The 23,011-nt window shown below is 47.7% G+C and overlaps 1 protein-coding gene across 6 annotated transcripts in view; it reads right to left on the bottom strand.

Moving 5' to 3' along the window:
* The window catches only part of ZNF462 (zinc finger protein 462), a 133,815-nt gene that overhangs the window by 57,731 nt on the left and 53,073 nt on the right, over positions 1–23,011 (bottom strand). For 4 of the 6 annotated variants that reach the window (XR_003964055.1, XM_030292733.1, XM_032595552.1 and 1 more), the window contains exons 2-7: positions 20,967–21,216; positions 14,809–20,423; positions 13,873–14,037; positions 12,004–12,290; positions 8,902–9,020; positions 4,622–4,813 (exon numbers count right to left, since the gene is read on the bottom strand). Coding sequence is in view for 5 of the 6 variants with exons in the window: in XM_030292733.1 (XP_030148593.1) it covers positions 4,622–4,813; positions 8,902–9,020; positions 12,004–12,290; positions 13,873–14,037; positions 14,809–20,423; positions 20,967–21,186 (6,598 nt within the window). In the remaining variant the exon portion in view is untranslated. The remainder of the gene's footprint in view (positions 1–4,621; positions 4,814–8,901; positions 9,021–12,003; positions 12,291–13,872; positions 14,038–14,808; positions 20,424–20,966; positions 21,217–23,011) is intronic. The other 2 variants (XM_030292739.1, XM_030292740.1) reach the window with 2 other exon arrangements.

Here is a 23,011-nt window from a genome sequence, read left to right as displayed (position 1 = left end):
ATCAGAAAAATCTCTGTTAAAGCAGTCCCTGAGGGTTCATCTTTACGAGATTTGCCTCTTGAACTTTACTCTTAAATGGGAATGAAATAAATGTACCCCCCTAAATTTGGTTCTGTGGGGTTACTTAGACATAAGGGACTCAATATAAATTAACTGAATTGAAAATTGTGATGTCTCCAAGAAACCGCTGGTCATTCAAAAGAAGTATTCAATATGTACTTATACCTAACTGTCCCCATTAGAAACCAGGGGACAGAACCAACAGCATACCCATGAGTGCAACAGAGCACTGAGGAAATCATCAATAGAAGAGTTACCAGAGTAGGGGCGCCTGGGTGGCTCAGTCGGTTGAGCGTCCAACTTGGGCTCAGGTCATGATTTCGTGGTTCACGAGTTCGAGCCCCACGTCGGGCTCTGTGCTGACAGCTCAGAGCCTGGAGCCTGCTTCGGATTCTGTGTCTCCGTCTCTCTCTGCCCCTCCCCTGCCTGTGGTCGCGCTCTCTCTCTCTCTCTCTCTCTCTCTCTCAAAAATAAACATTAAAAAAACATTAAAAAATGTTTATAATTAAAAAAAAAGAATAGAAAAGCCAACTGAAAAGTTCTAACAGAAAAATCTTCTACTAACAGAAAAAAAAAATCACAAAGCTCCTTACAACATTTTTCTGCTAATTCCTAACAGCATATAGACTTCCCCATTGGGCAGACTGTATCGAGACCCACACTGTAAAGAGAAAAAGGTAGCATGACCAAAAGTTCATGGTGTTTTCCCTAGGTTGACTGAAGAACTATATTATCCTCATTCACCTTATTTATTTTGTACCTGGTCTTATTGTCTTAATTTTTGTTTTAAACACATCACAGTGGCTATTCCTAAAGTCGGCAGTTCCACACAGCGTATCTGGGTAGACAGAAGAAACAAAATAATCTGTTCTTTTGGGAAAATTCAAGGGAGGAGAACAAGGAAATGTCACCACTGGCCTGACTTACAAAGCATATAGCTCAACTTTAAATGACATGGCCACTGCCCATGTATTGCACAGCTTCTGAGACCCAAACAAATCTCCTAACTAAACTCTGCTATGCTAGTTTCTTTGTGATTTTATAGAGGTGCGTATCTATGTATTTTTCTGTACTGAATGCAGAGACTTGGAAAAAGCGTGATAAAACCAGTCCTATATTTTATAAGGCAGAAGGAACCCAGTAAACACAAACACAGAATGCACTTCCTTTTGTTGACAACCTTATGATTTCCCCATAATGCATTGTTTAGAATAGCAATTATGTGTCATTTCCCATTATCCTACACACAGAACCACCGTTGCTTTTCCTTCCAACAACTGATCGCAGAGAATATAGAAAGGATTCTTGTGCTGGTGAAACATGTCAAGACTGACAGCCCAGAGCCCAAGAGCCCTGTTTATGTACAGAACCGGTGTGTGGCCAGGCAGCTGGGTGAAGCCTCCCCTCCACCTTCTCTCGGATCCCCTCCCTCCCTCCCTCCCTCCGGGCTGGGAGGGAAAGCAGCTTTGGAAGAACCTTCTTTTCTCAGCCTGTTTCCTCTTGCCAGAGAAGACTGGCTCGCTCTCAAGACTGCAAGCATTTGACCACTGCAAATAACAGTGAGCATGTCAACTAGTTTTATTCACATCCCTCGCTAGGGAATCGGAAAGCCAAGGACACACTGGTGATTTCCCTGGTTTTATGGATCTCTACTCCCCCCAGGCCTGCAACACATTTTCGGTGCCTGTGTTCACAATGTCCTGGCATCTGCAGTGTGGGAAACCCGAACTGAGAGCCAACAGCCCCACAGCTTCTCCCTATTAAAATGTGCAATTGGATTTCACATGCGTGTTTCAAACACCATTCAAGGCATGATTTACAGGCTACTGTCTAGCCCCACAGCTGTTTTTTCATGCCCTAGACTTAGTCGTTTCTAGGAATCCACCACTCAGCCCCCTAGCAAATAGTCACCCCAGTCTCAAACCTCTTTGGTCATTCCTGGCCATCCAAAACTAGGCAAGACCCACGGCAACGGTTCAAGACAGTATTTATTAAACGAATAACTATTACTCTTTCCATGGAGTTACTCGCTCATGAGAATAGCCCATTTGATGTCTTCTTTCTGTTTACCCGCCTTCTAATCAAGCTTTTTTTTTTTAAATCAAATTAAACTAATCATCGCTGACCCATTGATAAAGGTTATTTATATACATTAAAAATGGTGTAGGTCCAATGACTTCTGTGTGGGCCTCACTACAGAGCTGCCACCAAGGGCTTTTACGGTCGCTGTGTTCTTTCTACAGAAGGGAAAAGAAAACACTTTTATATATTGCAAATTATCTTCCTGTGCTCGAATAAAGACAGACTCTCTGTGTTCAGCAGAAAGTTAATATCCTACCATCATGTTTCTGCAACCACCCACCCCAAGGTCCTGACCTCATCTTCCAAGAATCTGAAATCACTCCCCAAAAAGGTTAGACCTCAGGCTTAGGGTTATGTTGGTTCAAAACCATGCTGACAGTCTCCTCTATATGTTTGGTCTTAAGCTGTCGGAGGACCAGAATCGTTCTGTGTTCATTTATGCTTCTTCCGTGCCCAGTGCAGCTTCTTGGCAGAGTAAGGTCTCGGGTACACTGAGGGATCTGTGGGATTCCCTTGCCCTGTGACTGAGGCCCACCTTTCAAGGGAGGAGGACAAAGGGGGAAAAAAGGTGTGCTATTGAGACAAAGGTCCCAGGAAAAGCCCTTGCTGGAAATGGGGTATGGACGGATCAATTTCACCCAAATGGCTCCGCAGGTATAGCATCCATTTCAGATGAACACACTTAATTAAAAACCATGTTAATAAATATCCTACAATTTACGTCCAATGATATTTTGCCCTTTGTTGTAGCGTACCAATCTCTTCCGATGAAGAGAATCTCAAGGTCCTATTTCACATGTGCTCCCTGCCTCATCCCCCGCCCCCCACCCCCAGTTCTGAGACTCCAAGTTTCCCAAGAAAACAACACAATATGCACCAGACTTCCTCCTATACTTTAAACTAATGCACAGCAATTGAGAAGATTCACTTTATTACAAGCCACAGTCATAATAACAAAGCCTATCCTTGTTAAACCAAAGTCCTTTAAGACAGGAATACCGGTAAGGAGCACTTGTGTTTAACACAGCATTTGATGACTGAAAAGGCGGGCCACCAAGTTCCCTAACTCGATAAAGGCAGCTCTAGTCTCGGAATTCCCCTGCCCTTCTCCTTCCACAACTGTCTTTCTGCAGACCTCAAGAAGGAAGATTATTCGTTGACTCTTTTGATAATCTGATAATCAGACCACGTTGACATGTTGGGCTGTCAGATCTGCAGGTTACCTGAAGAGACTATCTTTTTAAACCTTTAGATAACTCCAAATTCATACTTCTTAGAAATGGCCCCAAAGGCCAAAAGTGCAATGAAAGGATGAAAATCACAGCAATGAAATGACCATTTATTAAATACCCACCATGTGTCAGATGTGCTGGGCGTTTAATGCGTGTGCCTTTTCTCCTTAATCTCTCAAGATAATCAGTGGAGGGAGTATCGTTATCCGATTCTATGTGCATGCAGAAGACTGCCCGGGAAAATACAACTGGCATTGAGAGAAGTCAGACTCGAAGCCAAGCCTTTGTTGCAAAGAGCCCATGAACTTTCCTTCCAGTCCCACTAAGCTCCTCCCAAGAATGAAACAGTAGACCTTGGGAACAGTTCGTTCCCAGACTGGGAGGAACTCGAGCTGGTAGTAGATGTCTGGTTACTGGAGGTGCTGCAAAGGGGATTCGAGCACGAGAGGCAGGGAAGGAGCAGCTCTCGGGTCTTCCACATCCCTGAGAATCTGCACGCTTCCTGCTGTCCTAAGCACCTGATTCCGCGGTCACCTGAGGTAAGCCGAACGACCAAAACGCCTCTGTTTTTCTTGGTCTGGTCAAAACAATAAACCAGCCTTTTGCTCCACCTACACCCTACAGCTTTGGGTACGCGGCCAGTGAGGAGACTCCTCCATGGCTTCCTGTATTTCTTCTGAAGCTCCAAGCCTGGGCAGTTAGACCCTCCTCCCAACTGCTACTTCCTCAACATCCTCTGGCTCTAAGAAATCACATTACCCCCAAATTATCTTGTGACGGAATCAGACATACCTGCCCCATCCACTCCCCCTTCCCTCTCCTCCTCTGTTTCCTGTAGAGCGGAGAGGGGCACCCAGACATACTTCATGGGTTTTGTTTTTGTTTTTGCTCTTTGAAACAAGACGGGACATAAGTAAGTAACTAAGTAAACAACGAAATAAGTCTGCCTGGCGTCCTATCCACTTTCTTGCTTGCAACCACACAGAAGACTCCAACGCTAGTCCATCCACACAGCCAACGCTCGCATGAGTCTAGACTGACATTTCTGCCATGGCACCAGACACTCACCGAGGGCACTTCACCTTCCCACTCCAATTTCTCTACGGTTTCAACCTTTCCACATTTCTTCCTTCACTTGAACCGTCAGGTTTTTGTATACGATTTTCCTCTAGAAAGAATGACTGGCAATTGATCCCAGCCCTCCTCAACCTTAGGTGGTTAGCTGGGGCTTGGGAGCCCAATATTACCATTAGAGTCTTCTACTTCTTCGGCAGGGGTGGCTTTCTGGGAGGAGTGGTGAGCGTGTGAGGAGAGCAGACTGACAATCCGTGGCCTGGGGAGGGTCAGGGCTTTTCCGTGGACCTTGAGGGAGTGTTCCTTCAACTGGCTGATTGTCATGGTGGAAAACGAGCACCAAGAACACTTGTAGGCATGTTCACCTGGAAGACGATGGCAGGAAGGGGCAGAACACGAAAAAGAGGGAAGGGTATAAGGTGGGGTGGAAAACAAAATGACATAGTTAAGTCACGCGAGAGAAGAGAGAAGTATCTCTGCAACTTCATGGTCTAAGAAGCCCTCACGGACCAACTACCTGCCCCTTCCCACAAACACAACACTCCTCTGGGATTGAAACTCTTCAATGAGCTCTGTGATCAAGTGGCCTGGTCCCTCTTCATTTCGTGCTCTACTTACAGGGATGAGCCTATGAACTGATTCCCCAACAGGGAGTGAAACCAAATGCCCATGATCCCTCCTTCAGAAAGGTGTCCCAGTCTCTCGTTCTCCCTCTCTCCACTTGAAAGGACCATGTTGGCTTTCATTCCAGGGCGCTTTTTATCATCTGCAGAATATGATACGCTTAATTCTTACTCCAAGAGCCTATCAGGGGCTTTCCAAGCACAAGGTAACTAAGCACAAGCTCTTTTGTGCTATTTTCATTCTTTACGTCTTTGCTGACTATACACCTCCTCAATTCCACACACCCTAGTTTTTTAGGGGTTTTTTTGTTTGTTTTGGTACCAGTTCATAAACCTCAGCATAAAACTCCATGTTCCTACCTGATCAATAGTGCAGAAATGAGTAAAAATAAGTCATTTCATTTTTTTCTTTAAGTTTTATTTATTTATTTTGAGGAGAGGAGAGGGGAGAGAGAGAGAGAGAGAGAGAGAGAGAGAGAGAGCATGCATGGGGGAAGGGCAGAGAGAAAGGAGAGGGAGAGAATCCCAAGCAGGCTCCACACTGTCAGTGCGGCACCCAACACAGGGCTTGATCTCATGAACCATGAGATCATTACCTGAGCCAAAATTAAGGGTTAGATGCATAACTGACTGAGCCACCCAGGCGCCTGAAGTCATTTCTTTAAAAGAGAGAAAGATAGTTGTATATGTATAAACGTGTGTGTGTGTATCTCCAATATTCTTCTATAAACAGGACATTTCAGTAAAAGTAGGCATTTTTAATTATTTTTATAGCACTGAAATACGGCACAGATTACTACGATCCAACAAGACAATGATTTACCTTTGCCCTAAGTCAGCTTTTAAATTAACCACATTTTAAAAAGCCAGGCTGTGAAACGGGCATGCTTATGTTGTTGGACAAACACTGGTTACATCGACTCAGAAAGCAATTTTGTTTTCTTATGACAATAGGCTCACAATGCTCACGTTTGCAGCTAGATAGCTGCACTTCTCAAGAGTTCCTATTAAGAAAATATTCTTTAATTTTCTTTAATGTTTATTTTTGAGAGACAGAGAGAGACAGAGTGCAAGAAGGGAAGAGGCAGAGAGAGGGAGGGAGACACAGAATCTGAAGCAGGCTCCAGGCTCTGAGCTGTCGGCACAGAGCCTGACACGGGGCCCGAACTCACAAACCGTGAGATCATGACCTGAGCTGAAATCGGATACTTCACCGACTGAGCCACCCAGGTGGCCCTAGAAAACACCCTTTAATACATAGGGATTTCTAGGAGTATGGAAGCAATTAAGTAAACACCAACACAGCTTCTTGATGAATAATCATTCATTAAAATAAATTCTTGAAGAATTTATAAATATTTTAAAGGGTGGAATATATAAGAATTTATAATATAAAAAGCAGCAAAAAAATAAAATCCTGACACTCAGAAAAACAAATAAAAAGGCACAATATATTGTAGATTAAATTATAATCACAACTGTTAAAAAATCATTATAGAGGAAATGGTTGAAAGGAAATGTTATCAAATGTTAACAACAGTGGTCTTCAGATAATAAGATTATGGGTGACTGGCTATTTCTTTCATTTCCAAAATTTCTCTAATGAGCATGAGTTTTTCCACATTTATTTTTAAGGTGAAGTTTTAAAACCGGAGGAGAGGAAAGAGAAGGAAGAGGAGGGAAAAAAAGGAGCAGAAAAGACCTTTAGCAATGAAAGTCTTGCAGGCCAGCGGAAACGACCTGTGGACAGATGAGAAGGGAAACCCCTGCCCCTGCTTGTACTGAGCTCAGGCGGTTGCTTCCCGGCCACCTTGAAAATCACTAAGTGGTTTCCCACGTGAAGTGAGCACAGCATCTCCAATTCTGCCTTAAGCCTCTGCTTTACCGCTGATGACTCCCAGAGCATGTACGGCCAAGAAAGCCTTGAAGAGAACCTTGAGTGACGCAACGAGCTATAGCCCAAGGCAGAGGAGAAGTTCACAGTCAGATGACCCAAACAAGAACATCAGTCACTTGTCGCCCCAGCTGTTATCCAGGAGTCAGGATAATGGCGGCTTGTGAACAATGGTGTTTATTACTATGATAAATATGAATATATATAATATTAATTACAAAATAACATATACATGTAGATGTTCATATATATTAATGACTGTATTATAATACTATTACCTTCCTTAGTCCATTTAAAAAATTTTTAATGCAAGCCTGCCACATGAACCTGGTTGGGTAGTTGCAAGTAGCACATCATAAAAGAGAATTCAAACCCAGATTATCCGATCAGACTATAGGATTTCCACCCTTTAAAATAAAACAATCCATCCAGAATAGACAAGAGGAGTCAAGAGTTCTGGAAAATGTGTTTGGCTTTCTCTAAGTCAAGCCACTCTCAGTGGCTAAAAGCCATGCCATGGACACCAAGGTTCCAAGGTGTGCAGAGAAACAAATTACACTGTGTCCCCACCCCACTTCCCGCTTTCTGAAGGCTTCCTTCTCGTCAACCAGTGAGTACAGAAGGCCAGTCTGCTTGGTCAGCTCAGTGCCCTGGAGTCAGCAGGCAGCCTCTGGCACTCTTTTCAAGTCCTTCCCACAGGCCAAATCATTTACCCAACTCCCACCGCTTAAAGTGCTTTTGACAAGGAGACCTATGAGAAAAACTCCCCAGGATGGTGTCCCAACTGAATAATTTACAATATACACACATTAGGAAGTAGTGGTTTGAACCCTGAAGCTTCTTACTCCATAGCCTTTAGAAGAATTTTCCTGAAAATATAAAAATACTAACAGATGAACAGAAGTCCATATAGCCAGTCTCCCCGTCCCATCCGCAGCCCAGTGGGGCGTAGGGCAGCTGGATGGCCTCAGTGGCTTTACTCCATTAAGCCAGACCAACAGGACCCAACACCAGGAAAGGTGGTCCAAACCTGAGAGGGCCACGGGGTGCTGTGGAGCTGGGCTTCTGCGAGTGACTGACGACACCACAGAGAGGCCCCCAGACCCCACTCCACTGCCTTTCCTGCAGGACACCTCTTTCCTCTCTTGGCTGAGCTCTGATTTTGCTACCTGTGGGCATCCTCCATCACATGCAAAAAAGAGAGAACAGCAGCATCTTGTCAGTGATAAGGATGTAGGTTTTTGTTCTGGAGTCAAATTATTAGTGAATGATCTACATGGCCTTGAATAGGTCACTTAATTTTGAGTCTCTGTATCCTCATATGACACGAAGGGTGACAACACCACCTACCCTTTAGGACTGTCATGAGGATTAAATAGTATGATGAATATAGCATGCTTAGTGCAGAGCCTGGCAGGTAAGGGATGCCCATGAGGCAAGCGCAATGAGATGGAACAACAGAGTTACAGAGACCAACAAAGCTCCTGGACACTCATGACCCACAGTCATTTCTTATCTGATGTACAGCAACATATCAAAGGGCATCTCATGAGAAATCTCACATGTCTTGAGTACTTTGTCCCTCTGAACTTCCTCAAGATTATACTTTTATTTTAGTTGGGAATTATCTTTAGTGGATGTAACAATTCATGCATTCCCATTAGAAGGGCTGGGTGATTTAGAAATTCCTCTAAAAACCAAAACCTGTTAGTAGCATTAATCAACTATGACATGGGTGACATGGGCTTGGTAGCATTTTGGTTTTGGGTGATTCTGTAAGTTTTCTTTGTGTTTCTTCATTAGATTAAAATAGAAATGAGCACGCAACCATGTCAAGAAAACCTTCTCATGTGTGGGACAAGAGACTGAATTTCACTCAGGGAAGACCACTGGATTTCCAATTCAGAGAACCTGTGCATCAGGGAGCCTAACTCACCAGCATGAGCTTTGAGTATATGTGTTTTCAGCCGGCTGTTATAGGAGGACTTGAAGGAGCAGAGTTTGCATCGGAATGGTTTATGGTGTCCGTGGTGAGTTTGCATGTGGCGATCCAAACTTGATGGGGCAGAGAAATAGAAGAGAAAGAAAAATGACAGGATTATCAATTACATGTATTTTCTCACTGCCCTTTTCTAGCAATCCCATTTCTAAGGTGTTCAAAGTCATTTTGTTACTTTCCAAGGGCAATGCTTACCCAAAACAACAACAAAAATGGCAAGAGTGGCCGCACCTGTTCCAAAGGGAGGGGAGGCTAAGGGAAGGAAGAGATCAAGAGCCTTTTTGGATTGAGAGACCTGGCAGTGCGAACAGGCCATAGTAAACCCTCATTTTCCCTTCTCTAGAAGCATGTAGAATTGGAAGAGGGCATCCGAAGACAAAAGGTAAAATATGGAGAATTCAAGTTTTCTGCCAAGTCAGTGAGGACTACCTATCAAATAGTCCTTTAACTTATTTCCAAAAAAAAAGGAGTTAGAGAAATTTTGCATTTAAAAAGGACTTTCTTTTTAAACCTCAGTCCTACATCCGTGGGGAACACTCAAGAGGGGAAGGGAAGTGTCAAAGTACTTGAGCTACTTGCAACGGACTGTCATGTTTCCAACGCCTTTGTAAATATGGAGGCAAAGTGCAGGTGTGTTTGAAGAAAGTCATGTGATCCAAAGGCCCAGTCATCCCTTCTGATAAACAAAACCATGTTCACTGTACTTCAGTCTTCCAGAGCAACTTATAAAGAAGTTATTTAATTATAGTGAACTCCCAGTATTTCATAATGATTGCTAAAAAAAATAATAAATCTACCAAACAAGGTGTGGGAAGAAGTTCTAATTTGTACCAGTGCCCCAGAGAACTAGGTTCCCTTCTAAATGACTCACATGGGATCGGTGCTGCTTACCATTTAAATACATAATGTTCTCCTGAGCTCCAGCACTTTCAATTGCCTCCAGACCTCTCCCTCTGGGTGTCCTTTAGCTTCCTTAAACTCAACTAGCCCTAAACAAAGCCATCGGTTTTTCTCCTCTGAAACTAACGCTCTTCCTCATTTCCTTGCTTCTATAGAGGACACGACCGTTCTCAGTCAACCAGACTGAACCCCTAGGTGCCCTCTGTACTTTACTTTGTCTCTCATCCCTCACTCCCTGCATGAAGGCAATTTGTCCAAGTCATGAAGATCCGACTTCCTTCAACCATTCCCAAAGTCCCATCCGAACTTCTTGGATCAGCTACTATGACTGCCTTCTAATTGCTCTCTCCCGTCTTTTTTTTCAACTCAAGAGCATGAGCTATGGAGTCAGGCTGGTTGGGATCAAACCCCAGCTAATGCTTATAAACCATGTGGCCTTGGCAAGTTACATAAACCTCCTCACTTTTCTTACCCACAAAATGGAGACGGTCATGGGACGACACCTCGCTGGGCTGATTTAAGAATAAAGTGAGATAATACCTGAAGGCACTTAGCGTGCTGCCTGACACACAGGAAGGCTCAGTAAATGTTAGCAATTATGACTTACTCCTTTCAGAGACTTCCTTTTGCCAGTACTATAAATGACAAAGTATTATTTCCACATTCGAAGACTCCAAATATGGTCTCTACTCAAGTATTCAAACTTTGTCTTCCATTATTCTTTTACCTAGAATTTACAGATTAGTGACATTGGACCGCCAGCTGGGCCCCCACGAGCTTCACACTCTGCTCCACAGCCTTATGCTCTCATCCCTTCCTCCAGGTTGCACATCCCTTCCGAACTCTTCAAGTCCTGTCTTCCTACTTTAAGACTCGACTCAAATGCTCCCTACTCCGTAAAACCTTCCCGATTCTTCCACAGTGGGTGGATCACTTCCCTTCTTTGAAGCTTCATAGCATTTTATTGCTGTATTTTTGAAAGATATGTGCCTTATTTTGCTGAGTCATTTGTGAGCTTGCTGGCTTGATTTATAACTCAACTAGACCCTAAATTCCCTTAGCGCACTGACCATGGTCTCTTCATCTTTTGTATTCCCCTTTATATCCACACTCCCAACGCCCCCAGCACATTGCTTAGCACAGGGCGGATCCGTGTATGCGCTACGATTTGTTGAGATTCTACGGGGTGTCAGAAAGCAGGCTAGATGCTGCTGAATAAATACTTCTTGAACTCGTGAGAAGTACACAGTGGCTCTGATGACACAGATGAACCATGAGGCTCCGTAGAATAAAGAGTCTGTAACCCCTCCTCCCTCTGTAAAAGCATCGCCTCCTCCTCCCTTTCAACAACTAACTGCACTTTATCTTTTTGAGAAGCAAACAGCCCAACATTTATTTTAATTATCGTAAAAATAAACAGCAGGTCAGTCTCGCAATCGGTCACCGCCATCCAAGACAGTGGGACACATTGTTGCACGTGTACCTCTCTTACACAGTTCAAAGACAAAGGCAACAAACGGTGGCTTCTTCTCAGAACCATCGCTTTTCCCATCACCCCCGAAAGCCTTACACAACACCCCAAATCTACAATTCCAAGGCTGTGATGGGCCTCGGGCAGCTCCTTCTCCTCACTGGCCCTGTCCTTCAAGCATCCCTTTGGCATCAGTAACTTCTTTACTTTTCAAGATCTTTTTCAAGATCAAGCAATGATCCTTTGGTCACGTGGGTCGACAGTCCTAATTTTACCTCCTTAGGCCACTCAGTTTCCCAAATGGAACTTTATTTCCTCAACTGATGATTCGTTTCTGGGTGAATGTCTGACAGATACACCAGGACATTTGTCTGCTTCCTGGTCTTCCCTCTTGTAAATCATAGCAGTGCCTCCAAAATACTCATTTAAAAAAACGCCTGTATTTACCAGGCATAGTTAATGTTAGGTAACCTCCTATTCTCAGTCCCATTTGACAGACAAGGTGACTGAAGCTCAAGGGAACGTAACCAACGACACAGCAGGCACAAACCTTGAGCGGGGCTTTCTGACTCCTCCAAGCCTCTCCTGCTCTAGCTTAGCCGAGCACTAGCTGACCGCTACGGCATCTCCTCCCCGTCACCCGCTTGCGATCACTCGATAGCACTTACTTGTGCCTGAAAGCGGAAACAAAGGAGCAATACTGGCAGCTGTACTTGTCCTCGCGGGTAAACATGGCCAGGGCCAGATGGCTCCTCTCATGAGAACGCAGCCCCTGCATGGACATCAGGACTCTGTCACATTGACTACAATGGTATCCCCCCGGCCGGGTTTCATCCTCCAACATTCCATCAAGCAAGCAGTGTTCACCATCCACCCGGTCCACCAGGGCGCCAGTGGCATCTTTGGCTGCTTCCAATCCATCCAGGAACAAGTGGGAGGGGTCTTCGGCCTCCTGCTAAGAGAACCACACACACACACATGCCCCACCAACAAAATAAATATCCAGCATCATCGTCTCCAGCTCTCCTCCTCTCCCTTCATTCTCCCAAACTCCTCAGGACTTCCTGGTAAAGCTTCCTCCCCTACCTCTCCAGCTCCCCCTAGAGGGAGGGCAAACCCGACTGCCACTCTTCATGCAGTGCTGGTGATCTGAGGACACGGCTGCTACTGCCTGGGAAGCATGAGAGAGGGGTTCTCCCAACTGTGGAGACAGTTCACTCACTTATCTCCCATCTTAAATAGAACACACTGCAATCCCACTCGAACCGACAGAAGGCAGGGTTAGGGTGATGGCTCAGAGAAAAGAAAGGAAGGAAGAAAGGAGGGGGAAAAAAGCAGAGCAGTCTGGGCATCTAGGAGCCGTGGGCCCCCCTTAGAAGTGAAGGAAAGGGGCAGGATCCTGCCCCTCGCCATCCGTGCTCACCCCCACCCTGCGAGGGGTGACTTCACCCACTGACTGAAGGCTGCTGTCCGATCCACCGAAAAAATTAAGGAGCAGCCTGGTTCGAAGTCACTCATGTTTGGAGGTGACTCCGTGGGTTACTGATTACACACGAAGAGCTGCTCTGTCTCCCTCAAGTGAGTCCAGGAAACAAGCCTGGAACACACCGAGGTGGCGTGGAAGAAGCGGGCCGCCGTCGCCCCTGGGCGCCACCGTTCTGCGGACAGCCAGCGGGCTTCAGTCTTCAGTGAAGAAAAGCAGAGACTTTCTACGTCCATGCTACGTGGGCAAAATAGGACACAAGATCAAGAAGGGCAGATTTCACGTATCTAGAGAGAAAGAGCAGAGTCCTGAGCCCACTAACTTCTCTGCTCAAAAATACGCGCTTCGCCACGTCCCGGAAGGCAGGGGTGGCGGCATGGCTCCCGAAACGGGGGCTGCTATTTAGGAGTACGACGTTCAAAACGGGCGGCCTAGTGAAGGTCAGGGGGAGCAGGGGAGGCACTGGTCAGCGACAAACCGGGAAAGGGAACGAAGGAGACAAATCGGGTCAAGGGGTTCTCGGGGCCTGCTGTGACTGGGGGGCTTTTGGTTTTAGACTTCACATTTCTTACACTCCTCAGAGGACCCAGGGTAAGAAGTAAAGGATTCTCCTGGGCTCTCTGCACCGTCAGCCAGATGAGAACAGTTAAGAAGTCACGCAGTGGGAGGAGCAGAAGATGATGGGAACAGGACCCACTTGATTCCTTTCAAGAGCTCGGGCAACTTGGAAGAGCAAACACCTAATGGCACTAAATGCAGAACAGAAGGGCGACCCAAAGCCTCCTGTACCGAGAGGCCCAGATCTTCTGTTTCCACCAAACTATCCGCGTGGAAGGGAACCAGATCGAAACGCGACCAGGTCGAGACACGTAAGATGAAGAAGGTCCAACCTGCAAAAGAATCAAAACAAGCCAGACCGATCCAAGCACAGCTCAGGAATGCCCACATTCTGGGCCGCCCTTTCCTGAGCTGCTTTGAGCAACGGGGTTAATAAGTAACTCGAATGGCTCACACACAAGAGCGCTCATCCAGACCCCCCCGCCCCAGTTCTCACCTTCACGGCGGCGGACACGGCCGGGACGCTGCCGTACTGGACGTGTTTCCGGAGATGATTGCAGATGGCTCGGAGCGTCGGGTGCACTTCCACACAGAATTTACACTTGTAGCCCACCACCTTCCTCTCCTTGATCTTTGGCACCTCTTCTAAGTGACCAAAAGGCTGGTAAAATACAGTGGTAGCCATCAGTACTCCGAGCCCTCCCTCAAATGCCGGCATTTATTCTCGTAGCGTACTAGCAGATTTTATTTCAAAGCGGATTAGCAGGTTAAAAACCAAGGGAGAAATATGTGAGTATTTTTACATAACGAATTCGTCAGAGTCGTGGCACACTGCCTACTATGCAAAGTCTCCGGAACCCAAATATGTTACAGCTTGTGAGTAGAGAAGATTTCTGTGGAGAAGCCTCATCGTCACTGCCACCAGGTTATCTGCCTTTGAGACCAATTTCAACTACGCAGGTGAAACGTTGCACAGCTACGCCATTAGTGAACTTCTTGACCAAGACAAACAAACAAACAAAAATCTACTCCTGGAGATGTTAGGTTCATGTAGCCGACACTGCAGACCAAAACATGGCTGAGAGGTGCTAGTGACACCAAGAGACGGCCCACAGCTGCCTTAGAGAGCGAGCGTTGTCGTGTAACTAGGCCTCAGATAAGGCTACTTGGCAGAAGGAAATACAGAGAAACCACCCCGACCCTCCCCTGGGGAGCCTCGGGAGGGGGGAGCAGGGAGGGGAACAGGCCGTGGGGAAGGGTGAGCACAGAATGGGGGATAATCAGGCTCGAAACGTTTAATTGACTTATTGAGCTCTCTGGCAAGCTAAGTCACTAGGAAGCCTGTAGCAGTCTGGCTGGCAACGAAGAAGTGCATGTGGGCACCAGTGATGAGAGGCCTCCTGGGGGAAGGGAAATCAAAACATATCCTTACCCTCTCTTGTTTGAAATCTGCAAAAGCACCATCTGCATATTTCTGCTTGCTCAAAAGCTGTTTCCTCCTCTCCTGACGTTTGGCACGCTTCTGGAATTCCTCATTGTGAATGTTCAAGTGTGAGGTCAGCTCCGCTGTGCTTTGCAGTTTGCTATCACAGTGCTTACACTGGTAGGCGGGGCTCTGCAAGCGGGGGCCGCTGCCCAGAATGACGAAGTCCCTCTTCAGGTCCCGACTGTGGTGGTCAGTGTAATGCATACACAGCAGCTCCGCCGTGCTGAAAGACAGCTTGAAGCACTTGACGCAGCGGAACGGGAGCCACTCGATCTCCTGGGCCTCGCCTCCCTCCACCTCGGCTTTCTCGAAGCTGCCTCTCTCCTCCTCTTCCATCAGCAGCGGCTTCTCGTGCTCGTCGGCGTAGACGGCGGTGAAGTAGCCGCCCAGCTTGCTGGCGTGCTGCTTCTTGGGGAACACCCCCGGGTGGCGCTTCATGTAATGGGACACGATGCCCTTCTTGCTGAAGGACTGGAAGGAGCACAGGGAGCACTTCTTCTTCTCCACGGCCCGCCGGAGCTCCTCGCTGAGCTGCGGGGAGTCATCCTTGGGCGGGGACGGGATGATCACCTTGTTGGGCTTGTCGCTGATGGTCCTGGAGGCCGCCAGGCAGTGCGTGTAATAGGCGTCGATGTCGTGGCGCTTCTGGTAGTGGGCCGCCAGCCCTTTGCGGATGGGGTTGGTGTAGGCGCACAGGGCGCACTTGAAGAGGTTGTTCTTGCCCTCGGGCTGGGCTCGCACGTTGTTGTGCTTGATGCGGTAGTGCCTGGCGATGCCCTTCCTCGTGGAGCAGAAGTACTTGCACAGCTGACAGCGGAACACCGTGTGGGAGACCAGGTGCGAGGTAGAGAAGTGAGACGTGGACACGGGCTCCTCTCCCACCTCCTCCTCGGTGACGGACACCTGGGAGGGGCTCACCTCAGTGGTCATCTCGGGCTCGAGGGAGACTGGCAGCTTCGGGGGCGACTGGGAAAACACATCAAATTCAGGCTGATTGTGATACTTCTCGTAGTGGATTTTGAGCTTCTCCAAGGTGCCGTGCGTGTACGGACACAGTTTGCAGCGGTAGGCGCCGTAGCCTTGCTTGAAGATCCTGCTCGTCTCCTCCACGTCGTTCTGGGCGATGTCGGCGGACTGCTCCACGTCGTGCACGAAGTCCTCGGCGGTCACCTTGATGGCCGGGTGTCGCTTCTGGTAATGGGTCAGGACGCCGTGGATGCGGGTGTTGATGTACGGGCAATGCCTGCATTTGTAGACGGCGCCCGGGTTGATGTCGATGTCCTGGGCGAAGTCGGCAGCCTTCACCTTCATGCCGGGGTGCTTCTTCCCATAGTGGGTGAGGAGGCCGTGCAGGTTGTTATACTCGGACTGGCACACGGTGCACTGGTATGGGGTGGACGATATGGCGGGGTTGGCGGAGGCCAGCTGGATGCTTTTCTCGGGGGAAAGCCGGGCGTCCTCCGGGCATTCGGCATCCTGCTCGGGGAGCGGAGCGGGCATACTGTTGTCACAATTCACGGGGCCCACCAGCTCTTCGGACGGAGGGATGACATTCTCGACGGCGTCTTTCTCCTTGATGATATCCAGCAGCACCGACTCGTCACCGTTCATGGCCCAGGGATGGAATGCTTGGTAGTGATTGGTGATGTCCCAGATGGACATGGCCTCGAAAACACAGTCTCGGCATCTGTACGTTTTGGCTTCGGCGGGCATGGTGAGAGAGGGAGGGGATGGGTCGGGCCCAGCCCAGAGTTTGGTAGCCATGTAAGTATAGTCAACATAGTGCTCCGGATGCCTCCTCTGGTAATGTAGGAGCAAACCGCTGGGCTCTGTGTGGGAGTAGATGCACCACTCGCAGTGGTAGCCAGCTTCTATCGAGCCGTCTAGAAATGCCCACCGCATGATGGACGTGACTGTGGCCTTCAGGGCAGGGTGGTCTTTCTTGATATGCTTCCTCAGTGCATAGAAGTAGGGGGAGGTATACGAGCACTGCCTACACTTGAGCGCTCGCAGTTTGGTTTTGTCCCGCTCCACGGCAGAGGGGGCGACAAGCACACAGCTGGCAGGCTTCTTCTGGTTGCGGTCACAGAGGCTTCGGATGGTGGCCGTGTGTTGCCGGATCACGTCCGCGTTGGCCTTGAAGTCTCGGTGCTTCTTCTGATAGTGAATGAGTACACCTTTGACCGTCCGGTTCCCGTAATCACAGTGCTGGCAAAAGAACATCTCATTCTCCACAGGAGGGCCGTCTCTCTCAGAGCTGCTTCGGTTCAGCTGTTGCATGGGGGCGGGTGGCCGGGGGGAGCCTTGGGGCCCCTCGGACCCTCTCATCATTGCAGCTGTGGGAGGAGCCTGTCTGATATATTTGGCAGTAACCTTTATTTCTGGGTGTCTTTTCTGGTAGTGGACAAGCACTCCCACAACTGACCGATTGCTGTAGGAACAGTGTTTGCAGTAGTAAAGCTCAGTACTGAGGTCTGGTGGCGGGGGTTGTGGGGGGGGTGGGGAACCCATGTTGGACATTTTGGGAGACATTGGAGCACCCACCTCAAATGATAATTGAGAAAGGGCAGAGCCCCTGTCCACAGACACCATTCGCATGGTTTTCTGGATCCTAAAGTAGGAAGCCTTTTCTTCAGGGTGTTTCTTCTGATAATGAACCAAGACAGAATGCATGTTGGGGCTTGCGAACGAGCAAACGTCACAATCGTAAACGACAACAGTGTTAACTGAGGGGTCCTTCTGATTTTCACATTCTGGACTAAAGGTCTTTGAAGGAGTGCTTTTATTAAATGTAGCTGGCAGACCGCCACCGCGAGCCACGGGAGTGGAAGTCGCCATGCTCTTGGGGGCCGAATTCAGAATCTCCCTCAGCGTCTGGGATTCCGTACTCAGCCCTTCCTGCTGCTCCACGACGTAGCTGGAAAATATCATCGCGTTGTTAATCTTCACCGTGGGATGCATTCTTTGGTAATGTGGCATCAGGCTTCGGACATTCGGGCTCGTGTAGGAACAAAACCGACACCGGTAGATCAGGTCCGAATGGTCGAAGTTGAGTACATTCATGGCTTCTGGGTGGTGTTCGCCGTAGTGCTGCTGCAGGTCTTCAAAGTTGGTGTAATCGATGTAGCATTCCAGGCACCTGTACACTGCACTGTGATCGTTGGGGTCCAAGATGTACCTAAAGCTGAATTTAATGTACGGGTGCATTCGTTGGTAGTGGGTGCTGACGCTCCGGGCAGATTTGTTGTTAAAGTCACAGTGTTTGCAATAGTAAAGCCTTCCGGAGTCACCAAAGTCTGTGTTCTCGCTATTGTGCTCGGTTCCGTAGATAGGAGTCTGGGTGTTCAGCAGAGCGGTGTTGGCGACCTGGTGATCTTTCATGTTTGTTGAGGAGCCGTAATAATCCTCTTCGTCTTCAGACAGGGTGAGCTCAATCTCCGCGCCGTTGGTGGCGTTGTAATCGTGGGTGACGCTTCTGAAGTTGGGCTCCTTCTGGGGCTCCCCGGCATCTCTCGCCCAGATCTGCTGGGCCGAAAAGGAAGTGGCCACCTCCATGACTGGCTCCGTCGGCTCTTCCTCCCTGTCCAACTCCACCTCTATCTCCACTTCGTTGTCGTCCTCTTCCTCCTCGTCGTCCTCCACATTGATCACCGCGTCCTCCTGCTGCTTCGTTTGGTTAATTTTGCTCTGCAGGTTGCTGGCTATCTCGTCGATCCTAGTTCTCTTCTTCACGGGCGATAAATCGAGGGGAAAGTCATTGGCGAGCTTCCGGGAGGCCTTAGCTACAAAATTGTTCTTGGAGGACAACCCAAGAATTGAGGTCTGGCTTTTCTTCACAGTGTTGCTGGAAGAGGGGTGGCTGTCTGTCTCGCTTTCCAGTGGCAGGCTTGAGGGCTGCCCCTCGAATTTTGGCAAGTTGTCGCAGAACGAGTGTTTGTGCTGCTGGTGGACTCGCAGCCCTTTCAGAGTCGTGGTGGAGTAACTACACATGGTGCACTTGTAAGGGTGCAGGGGCGGGGCTGGCACGGGAGGCTGCGGCTGCTGCGTCGGTGCGGGCTGGGGCTGCGGCTGCGCCGGTACCTGGTGCGGCGTCTGTAGCTGCGGTGGCTGCGGCTGGGACGGAGGCGGTGGTGGCGGCGGCGGCGGCGGCGGTGGCTGTTGCTGCTGCAAGGGATCCAGCAGGACTCCTGACTTCCTCCCGTTGATGCTCGAGCTCTCGTAAGACACCACACCTTCATTCAGCGAGGAAGAAATGCTCTCACTCTGGGAATTCACGGCATCCCAATCTGACGCTGTACCCGTGTGACACTGTTTGTGAGCGCCGAGTTTTAACGAGCTCTTGCAAGTAAACGGACACTCGTCACATTTATAGACGGCAGTCTTTCCGGACAAGTGGATGTTTTCTATGTGACGGGAGATGCTGCGTCGATGCATAGTGAGGAAAGGACAAAAGGGGCACTGGAACCTATTCATGAACCTTCGGAACGGAATCCCCTTGGTCTCCAACAATTTGTTGCCATCTGAGCCCATCAGCTGCTCCGCAGACATGCCGGAAGTCTGGTGATCCATGGCATTTAAGCCATTCTCGCTGTCTATTTCGTTCAACTCCTCATCAGAACTGGAGTCATTCAGCATGCTGTTAGTTTCCAGGTCGGCAGAGGAGTTGGTCATGTCAGCCATCCCGTAACGCGATCTCTCCGCCAAGTTAACCAGGCCAGAGTTGTGAGGGGACTTCGGCTTCATCTGCGGGTAAGACACGGGTGAAAACTTGGAAGCGGACGAGGAATTGGGTCTCATGATGGAGTTACTGATGGAGCCGCGGAAGTTGGAGACGTTAGCGCTGGGCATCTCCCGGCTGGCAGCATTCATGGACAGATAGGTGGAATTGGAAGTGGGGCTGGGGGCGCTTTTGTTCTGCACTTCGGGGAGGTTCGTCCCTTCTTGCTGCTGTCTGAGGCTGGAAAGGATCTTGACCATACTGCGATGCTTCTTCATCATGTGGTCGCACCAGCGTTCCCGGCGGGGGGTCTGGTAGCTGCACCACTCACAGCAAAAGTTGCCTCGAGACTTGGTCAAAGGCTTGACCATAGACTCCAAGATGCTGCGCTCCACGACCTCTGCCGGCAGTTCTTTGCAGGGGTCCTGCAGAGACACGGGTGGGACCACGGGGTCTGGCATTGGAGCAGGGGCAGGGAGGGGAGCCGTGGTCTCCTTCAAGTTGTTTTTGTGATACATTTTCTGATGCTTAATGATTCTTGCCCTCCTCGGTGACTTGTATGTGCAAAACTGGCAAGAGAAGACCTTTCCAAATCCCTCGTGCATCATGATATTATAATTTAAGGATCCGGGAACAGGGGGTCCCGCCGAACTCCCTTCAGCTTGAGCTCCGTGGACCTTCCTTGTGTGTTCGATGAGGAGGTTTTTTGACCTGAAGTAGCGGACGCAGAACTTGCATTGAAAAAACTTGTTTGTTGGTTTGGGATTAGGGGCAATATGCTGACCGTAATATCCTGGACTGTGGCCATAGTAGCTTCCGGTCCCCAATGCGGTTGCATTTTGACCTAGAGAGAAAGCAGAAGGTAAATGAGAACAGAAAAGCAAACGAAAGAGAATTAAGAAATTCCATCATGCAAATCAGTTTTTCTTTTCAGTTATTCTTCATTAATAAACATCACATTCAGAAGGCCTAACGTCTCGAGATGAGGCCCTGAAGAGTATTAACGAAGCAGTGATGAACTAGACATATTGCTTCTCGCAGGTGAAGATACAGCGTTTGGCTTCAGGAGCAATACTCACCTCATGGCCATTAATGTTCCCTATAGCTATAAAAACACAAGTTCCACACGCTGCGATATTCATTCTAGAATTTTACCAGACACTCTCTTGTCCTCCAAATCGAAAGGGAACTGAGAAACATAAAGAAGCTGAAAGGGCAATAACCTAGGATGCTCCAGAAGAAAAACATGATGCCCAGACCACAAAAATGGCTCCCAAGGAGGAATAAACTTTGACAAAGCCACACATATCAAGAACCATGGCTACAGGCTAAAAGTAGACAAGCACCATGAAATAGATCGGATACGCCGAGATTCTTCAAGATTTACCTGATAAATCCTCTGCGATCGCAAATTCGTCCTTTATAGAGGAATACTCCACCTCTGTCTGATTACTGGCATTCATGGACCCGGATCGTGGCTCGTTAGCATTGTCTTCAGCAACATCAGTTGGCTGCAGAAATGCCGTGTGGACATCCTGAATGTGCGCCTTGAGATCTTCATAAGACGGGGCTCTGAAGTCACAGCCATCGCACTGAAGCACCTCCATGATCTGGGCCTACCTTCTCACATTAGGAACCTGTGACAGAAGTCAGAACAAAGCCTCTTAAGCAATGCACTAACTGCATATCCCAAGTTGATGGGGCTACAAGTCCATTAACGGAAAAAATTCTAACATCGGCAGATTTCCGTTACTGAACTCTGCCAGTTGGAACACTGGCCAAAGACACGCAACCAGAGATAATAGGGACAATGTCCTTGACTTTGTAACTTCAAAGAAGGGGGGAAAGCCCAAATAAACATTTTCCAGTTTGATATAATAAACGTATCTTGAAATGCCATTTGTCAAGGAAACCCTTAAAAGTCTAACCGTTTTAGTAGTTTCTGAATTTCTTGACTGAATTCAAATTTCTTGGTAAGTCAATACTGACTTTGATTCTGGCTCGGACCCATTTTTCTTTTGAACTAGACCCTTCTCAGAAGTAAAGAGGATTGTCTGTACAGAAGAAAGGACAAATTTCAATCTTCATTAGCTGTTTTAATGTTCTAACACCTTTCACCACCAAATGGTGAAACAGTATTGAAGTCTTGGAGTGGTGGTAGAGAGAGCTTTTATTATACCTTTTATCATTTGAATACCTTAACTGATATTGGGGTACACCTCTTTCCTCCTTTCCCCAAACAGTTTAGTTATGTGTGTGTGTGTGTGTGTGTGTGTGTGTGTGTGTTTCATAAGCTAAATGGTTATTTTGCTTTTTACTACCTACCAATTATAACCTAACAGCTTCTCCAATCTAATTAGGTCATAAAGTATTTCTCATGAGATTCTCAAACAACCAACTTTATATGACAATCCAGTTTCTAGTTTAAAGTCGCACCTTGGTACCTCGATTTACATTAAGGTAACAGACACAGTTCTGAAGAGGGGCTTCTAAGTCATGACTTTCTCTTTTCCCACTTCTCTCCTTCACAAACGTGAAGCGTATGCTCGCACGCAAAAAACTGTGAACCTGATGTAGAATCAAGCAAAACTTGCCCGGCTCCCTTCATTCTGGTATTCACTGTGTGACTGAAAGACATAGATGGCTTCACATTAATTCAATGGAAAGGCTCACCATTAAGAAGTTAAAAATGTATTAGAAGGTGCAGTTTGTCCTATCTTAATATATACCTTGAGTTGAGATACCCGGTTATTATCTTAATCGGTGAGTTAACTTCATTGAGCTCACCGCAAACTCTACTGAATCACCGTAATCTAGAACCAGATGTCCAAGAACTAAAGCTGTAGCCAAATCTTTCTATACTTTTATTGTACAGCAAGCTTCTATACTTTTCTGGCAAAAGGTAAATTGTTTCTGCAGGGGGAACAAAGTCTAGTGATATGTCAACGTGGAGAAAGGAGCCATTGCGGGCGGATTTTCTATGAAAGAATGCTCCTGCTGATAGCCTGCTAAAATAACTTCTGGCAAGTCGAGCTCTGGACAGACTGAGCTTGCAGAGTGAGACACAGATATTTACCTCCTCTTCTTTCACCCAGCAATTTATCCTTTTTCAATAAACACTGAACTGTGCACCAGAGTCTTTTCAGCTAACTAAGTCTCAATATTCCAGATACACAAGCTTTTATGCCTAAGCACCAACCCAAATTGTGTGGAAGAGGTTGCTATCAGCTCTGGATCAAATTACAGCAGTCACTGAGGCCCCACCCCACTTCTCCTTTCGCACAGTCCATTAGACCTGAAAACAAATTTTTCCATGGTGCAGACGACTCCTGCATTTAGAACACTTCACAGAAAAAAGCAGATCATCCAGTGTGCACTCCCCATCCCCCAAGCCTAGCCCTTTCATCTCAGCCAAACAAGCCACAGCTCTGC

Source organism: Lynx canadensis, chromosome D4, assembly GCF_007474595.2.
Source record: "Lynx canadensis isolate LIC74 chromosome D4, mLynCan4.pri.v2, whole genome shotgun sequence".
Taxonomy (NCBI): Eukaryota; Metazoa; Chordata; class Mammalia; order Carnivora; family Felidae; genus Lynx; species Lynx canadensis.
The sequence above is the reverse complement of the archived record's forward strand: the minus strand, read 5'-3'. Positions and strand labels throughout refer to the sequence as shown.